The 6,733-nt window shown below is 40.1% G+C and overlaps 1 protein-coding gene across 1 annotated transcript; it reads right to left on the bottom strand.

Annotated features, from left to right (window-relative positions):
• Positions 1–341: 341 nt before the first annotated feature.
• On the bottom strand, positions 342–6,448 carry COX7B (cytochrome c oxidase subunit 7B). Its single transcript, XM_019648156.1, has 3 exons — positions 6,306–6,448; positions 2,259–2,383; positions 342–541 (listed from the first exon to the last, which is right to left on the bottom strand). Exons 1-3 carry the CDS (start codon positions 6,343–6,345, stop codon positions 464–466), a joined length of 243 nt encoding a protein of 80 aa, XP_019503701.1. The 5' UTR covers positions 6,346–6,448; the 3' UTR covers positions 342–463.
• Positions 6,449–6,733: the final 285 nt, after the last annotated feature.

The following is a 6,733-nucleotide window of genomic DNA, read 5'->3' as shown; positions in this document are numbered from 1 at the left end:
GGTGGCAACCTAAGTTCTCTTCGCAGGAGAAAAAGGACTTAATAATGCCAATTCCAAATATAAAAATAAATGGGAGGTAGAAAGTAGTAGGCATAACTAAGATCTGAATTTTAGCACAAAGATGACCTAAAATAATTGTGATCAGTTATTCATGAACTATAATTTCAGCCTACTGTAAAAGTCGACTTCCAGGTGACAGCCAAATTTTCGTTTCACACTACCTCATATAGAAAAGCTATTTAAAAAGTTGTATGGTGTTTGGATTTTAATGTTAACACAAAGGTTAAATAAATGGAAAGTGACCAAGTTCAGATTCATTCACAAAAGAAACAAACCTACAATGAAGGTTTCAAATGCACTTTATTTCTTCAATCATGCCATATTTTAATGGATATATAGTGCTTTCACTTGGCATCAATTGAGTTGGTTTTGAAACAATTCAGTATTTCACCAGCTGGGATGATTACTGATCTCTCCATTCCTTTGGGGTGACTCTGCCAACAGGGGACAGGTTCCATTCTATTCCAATTTGTGTTGCTGTCTGTAAGAATGAAAATGCTGTCAGTTATGTATGTTTAAACTAGAGTCTGCTCTCCCTTAAATACTATTTCTTAAAAGTGACAAAAGTATTCTGCTCTATAGGTTAAAAACACACAGAAACTCGCCTGGCATATAGTGCCCTCCATGTTGGCAAACCTAATTATTATCCTAATTCTCAGAGCAATGCTGTTAATAGAATTTCCTGAGATGAAGGAAATGTTCTATATTGGCACTGGGCAATACAGTAGCCACTAGCCACATATGGTCATTGGGCAACTGAAATGTGGCTAGTATGTCTAAAGAACTGAATTTATTTTATTTAATTAACTCAAGTTTATATTTAACATTTTATACTATTTCCCCAAAATGTTGCTTCACTCAACCACAACTACCTAAATACTGCCAAAGAGCACTTTTGTAATATCCCTTCATGAATGAGCAGTTCACCTCCAAAAGTGCCAAGATTATGCATTTGTTCAACATCTGTTTACACTTCTAGTTAAGTCACACACTTACTTGAATGGTGTATCTAATTTCAGGAACCAAGAATAAAGTGTTTTTGTTTATTAAGGCAATGGTTAATTCATATCTTTTAAAATCAACTTATATATTTATTATAACATCAAGACTCCTACTTTTAACCAGCAAGTAGTGACAAGTAGATCATTAAATGCAAATGCAAAGAAAAACCCACCAAATTACTGAAAGCAAGCAACTTTATAGCTCATCCATCAGAAATGTTGTATTCATTTCTAAGAGCAGAATTTAGAAGAAAAACTAATTAAATGAAGGGAGGTGATCCAAGATGGTGAAAACGCTGGAAACCATATAACACAAATGATTGACAGAACTAAGGATGTTTAATCTGAAAGAGAAGATCCAGGAAACAGCAATTTTCTAACATCTAATGGTGGATACATGGAAATGGGAGCAGAAGTTCTGTGTTGCAGTGGAATGATGGGTAGAATATGGAGGCGGCAGATTTTAACTCAACATATGATCCTTTTAAACAGCTATACAAGGGCCGGCCGAGTGGCGCGTTGGTTAAGAGCTGGCTTGGAACGCCAGAGGGCCCCGGTTCGGATCCCATATATGAGGTCCAGTGACACTGCCCTCTACAGCTAAGATGCTGAACAACAGCTCGACCTGGAGCTGGGCTGCCCTGAGTCACTGGCAACGGCGTGGGCTGCAGCCCCTAATGCAGTGGGTTGCCATGGGCTACCGTGTGTAGCCAGCAGCCGCGGTGAGCACCCATAGTGAGCGGCTGTCCAGAAGCCGGTGACTGATCTGCCTCACCCGGGAAGAGCACAATGATGGTGCCAACTTGGGCCAGTGAAGCAACGTCCTCCACAACTAGACTGAAGAACAAAAGGACAGCAACTTGTCTGTTCCCCTTCCCCCAATTCCCCAGCACTGTTCCCATCCCCCAATTCCCTCAATAAAAATCTTTAAAAAAAACAACAACACAGCTATACAACATGAAAAGGGCTGCTTTGTGATCCAGTATGCAACTTGTTATTGGAAATGTTACAAATAGATGATGGATGAATGCTAAATGTTGAACGAAATTCCTGCACTGGGTGGGTGATTATATTACAAAATCTCTAAAGTCCCTCCTAACTAGAAATGTACACTACCATGTAAATACATTTTGAATACATGAGCTAAATGGGAATGAAAAACATCTAAACAAGAAATTATCCATCAATTGTACTTACATATGTCCATGTAGCAACACAGAAAGTGACTCCACTAGCTAATACAGCATTACCATATTTGTCATGGAAATCAGGTGTCCGTTTCTGGTGGATCTGCCTTGCCATTGTTTGCTGAATGCTTCGAGCTTAAAGAAAAAAAATATATGGAAGCATATCTAAGAATTATCAGAAAAGAGAATATATGTAATTGATATTGCCAATCAAGAAAGGAAGTTAAGTTTTACAGTACTATGCAGTGCAGTTCAATAAAGTATTAAAAAAAATTGTAGCTAAAAGTAGCATACTTTGAAAGGCATCAAAAATTTGAATTGACAGATGGTTAGATATGTGATAAAACAAATATAGCAAAATGTTAATTGTAGAATCTATGCAGTAGGTATGTAGATTTTCACACAATTATTCCAACTTTTCTGTATGTCTGAAAATTTTCATAATAAAATGTTGGGAGGGCAAAGAACAGGTGATGTCACTAACATTCGCTACAAATTGGTATTTGTATAGCCTCTTGTTCATTAATTTCACTATTTATGACCTAAATTTTCACAAGTTTACTTAGCAGTGATCAACAACTTACAACATAAAGGGTAAATAAACTCAAAATAAACTACAAATTAAAGCACACTAGGTGCTGCGTAGCCAGGGAAACACCGGGCAAGCGCGCTCCGACTACAACAGACCCGGAAGTGCGCAGTAGCCTTAGGTCCCTGATTTCTGCACTGCGCATGCAGAGTTGTCTTGGTGGCAATTGGCTGTCAGGCTGCTCGGCCTCATCTTTGAGCAGCTGATTGGGAAAGGCTGAGACAGGGAGTTTTCCTGGGAGTGTAGGGCTGCGAGCTGTGCACCTGCGTGATTAGGCCGGGGCTTTCCAGGGGAGTTTGTGTGGGTTGGCTGCCAATGCAGGAGTGCATGCTGCTCTGACTTGGTGGGGGCCACTGACCACACCCTGTGGTGCCTTGGGGGCCTGCCCCGCCCACCTAGAGCTGTGTTGCCAGGGGCACTCTGAGCCCCTGGTCCCTAGCTCCTACCTCTGCAGGCCACAGTGGGTTTTTTGCAGCAGCAGACAGCCCGCAACAACCTGTGAGGATTTTTGGTGGTGAGCACAGTTCCAAAACACACAGCAACTAATAGTGGGAAGCTTACTTCAAGTCTAGAGGGAGGTCGGTGCATGACGCACTGAGCCCTTCCCCCCAGCAGCTGGTGCTGAGTCGCCCAGAATCTCTATTGCTGAGCAAGTGGTCTGCAGTGCAGATTACAGCAGGCAGAGAGCCCCTCCTTTTTTTCCCCCTCTTTCTTTTTTTTTGTCTTTCTAGGTGATCTAATACATTGAAGCAATCAGAGCCACAGCCAGAATGAAGAAACAAAGAAACATGTCCCAAGTGAAAGATCAGAAGAAACCTCAAGAAATGCAACTATATGAAACAGAGGTATCCAGCCTTTCAGAGACAGAGTTTAGAACACTGATGATAAGAATGTTTCAGAAACTTAAGGAGGACATAAATGATACAGAAATCATAAAAAACAACCACGTAGAACTAAAGAATACAATAAATGAAATGAAGAACACACTCGAAGGAAAGCACACTAAATGTTTATGACCTTAAAATTACAAAAAATAACCTCCAAAACCTAGAGTAACCTTGACTTTTAAAAAAGTACTAATCACCATACTAAAAGAAATGGTGTTTGTGAAAAAGTGTAAGGCACAGACCCTGTCGTCAGGTACCTTCCAGCGTAGAGGACATTAGACATGTAGACAAATCACTATACTACAAGGAAGTAGAATGGTAGCTAAACACTTTGAATAGCAGGTGGGATTTGGTTATGTAGATGTGAGAAAGGAGAATCTGAAAAAAAGGCAGAGAGGAAAATTCCAGTGTACTAGGAAACCAATTTCATTTGGTTCAAGGGCAAGGTGTATAGATAAGTAATGGGGGTAAGACTAGAAGGGATCATGGAGGGCCACTTTTTTTGGTAGAGGTAAAGGTTTTTGAGCAGAATGACATTAAAACTGCTTTTACTGGGCCGGCCGAGTGGCTCAGTTGGTTAAGAGCTTGCTCAAGAGTGCAAGCTCTGAGCAACAGTGGTTCGATGCCTGGCCCAAACTGAGCTGCCGCTGAGCTGCCAACAGGTGGCAGGATGGCTCAGCTAAAAAAAAAAAACTGGAAAAAAAAACCCCCTGCTTTTACTATTTACTTTAGTAAAGTTTTCAAACTGCTCTGGAGGCACTTAGGGGGGGCTTGAGAAAGAGCCCACACTGGAAAATGCATATTTCCAGCTGGTTTTTTATTCATTTTCATTATTTTTATGTTTTATTTTTCAATTACAGTTGACATTCAATATTATATTAGTTTCAGGTGTAAAGCATAGTGGTTAGACATTTATATAACTTACAAAGTATTCTCCCCCAGAAGTCTAGAACCCACCTGACAACATATATAGTTATTACATTATTGACTATATTCCCTATGCAGCTCTTTACATCCCCACGACTACTCTGTAAATGCCAATTTGTATTTCGTAATCCTTTCACCTTTTCACCCATCCCCTCAACACCCCTCCCATCTGGCAACCATCAGTTTGTTCTCTGTATCTGAGTCTGTTTTGTTTGTTCGTCCCAGCTGTTTTTTTTTTAATTTCCCTCAAATCTAAGTAACAGGTCCTTATTGTTTTAGGGCCTCAAAAACGTACTTAAGTATGTACTAATGGAAAAGAAACAGCAATCTTGACGATTCACTGGCACTTAAGAATATAATTGCTTCTCTATGATACAATGTGTTATTTCAGGACAGTTATTTCCGTATTAATGGTTTCTTCTCTTAACTGCCTTACACCTTTTTCACCTTTAGTCACACTTGGGATGAGCAAATTTACAAACATTTCACAATATATTCTACTCTAGAGCAGCTAAAAAGTGAGTTTGTGAATTCCCTATTGGGGGGAAAAAAACCTTTCCTGAATTACAACAAAGCCCTACCTTGTAACGAGCAAAGAAATTAAGATTACCAAACAATTCTGAAACATCTCAACACTCTGGTCATTCAAGTAGATTTCTTTAGACCTCTCCTCTGTGATAAGAAATGGTTTAGTTACCACCTATTGCTAATCTCATATAACCCTCAAAAACTCTACGAGGTAGGTTTTATTTCCTAACCTCTTGTTCTACAAAGGAGGAAAATGAGGTTCAAAGAAGTTAAATCATTTGCCCAATGTTAAAGAGTTAAAAGACGAGGCTTTGGGTTTACAAGAAAACAGTCAGGCAATATTTTTTGTTATTGTCAAAGCTGCTTGAGTGTTCAGAACACAATCTATTAATACCTCCAATTACTCTGTAAACTGAAAATAAGATAGCTAAAGAAGCTAAATGATAATTATGTATGGTCACTTTCATTGAAAAACAAAAAACCCAAAAAACTGCTCACTTTACTCAAGGTCACCTAGAGTGCAAATCAATCATGGAAACGACTTTTCTCTTTCCAATCTAGCGCATTCTCAATATGTAATGCTGGTCTCAAAATGTCCCTGTATCTGCCTAACTTAGATAAGAAAAAAAAATGTCCACAATTGCTTTCGGGGCAGCTATTAACCAACAAATAACATAAAAGCTGCAGGGCTACCATTCAGGTTGTCTCCCAGCGATAAAACCAGATGAGGAGCTAGATTTAGTTTCCTTCCATTACATTACAGGAGCTGGAAAGGTGGCTCATCTATTTTAGGGTAAATGTCTCCCCAAAGCTGAAATTAACGAAATTACTTAATAAGAGGTGTCCACCAAGCGTGTTCTTCCCTGAAATCGTTAGGTTAATGAATAAAAGAAAGCAGGGCTAGGCTATGACTCCGGTAACAGAAAGAGAGCTGTGAGCTACAACAGAAACACTGGATGATTAAGCTAATGCTAAGGACATCTTCCCAATTGCTTGGGGCGAGTTGGGAGACTAAGCATTTAGAATTAGAAGGTTGGGATGCAGGTGGAGGGAAGGGGCACGAGCGACAACGAAGATAAATGGATAAAAGGCAGTTGGAAATTATTTGCTCACAATTTTTGCTCACCTGGGAGACGACTTAGTGCGTTTTTGGCCAAGGGAAACATCGTGAAGTTGAAGCCTGAAGACAAAACTGCGACAATGCAGCAGCTGGTTTGTTGGAACTTCGCGGCAAATACCCTTGAAAAAAGGCTTGAAAAACAAAATGGCTTTAGGCAGCACGTTTTAATGAGATTAATAATATATCGCGAGACCTGTAACAACCAATAAAAATCGTAACCGTCTTTACAACACGGAAGAATAAAGGCCTTTTGGGAAATGTAGTTTTACTATTTATAAAAGATGTAGGTGGGGCCGGCCAAGTGGTGCGATGGTTAAGAGCTGGCTTGGGACGCCAGAGAGCCCCGGTTCAGATCCCACATATGAGGGCCAGTGACACTGCCCTCCACAGCTAAGATGCTGAACAACAGCTCAACCTGCAGCTGGGCTGCCGTG

This window comes from Hipposideros armiger, unplaced genomic scaffold (genome assembly GCF_001890085.2).
Source record: "Hipposideros armiger isolate ML-2016 unplaced genomic scaffold, ASM189008v1 scaffold_121, whole genome shotgun sequence".
In the NCBI taxonomy this organism is placed as follows: Eukaryota; Metazoa; Chordata; class Mammalia; order Chiroptera; family Hipposideridae; genus Hipposideros; species Hipposideros armiger.
The sequence above is the reverse complement of the archived record's forward strand: the minus strand, read 5'-3'. Positions and strand labels throughout refer to the sequence as shown.

Coding starts and splice junctions, on each gene's coding strand:
- COX7B (XM_019648156.1), bottom strand. CDS start 6,345: ATGTTTCCCTTGGCCAAAAACGCACTAAGTCGTCTCCCAG. Junction 2,384..6,305: donor CGCACTAAGTCGTCTCCCAG/GTGAGCAAAAAT, acceptor TTTTTCTTTAAG/CTCGAAGCATTCAGCAAACA. Junction 542..2,258: donor GTGTTGCTACATGGACATAT/GTAAGTACAATT, acceptor TCATTCTTACAG/ACAGCAACACAAATTGGAAT.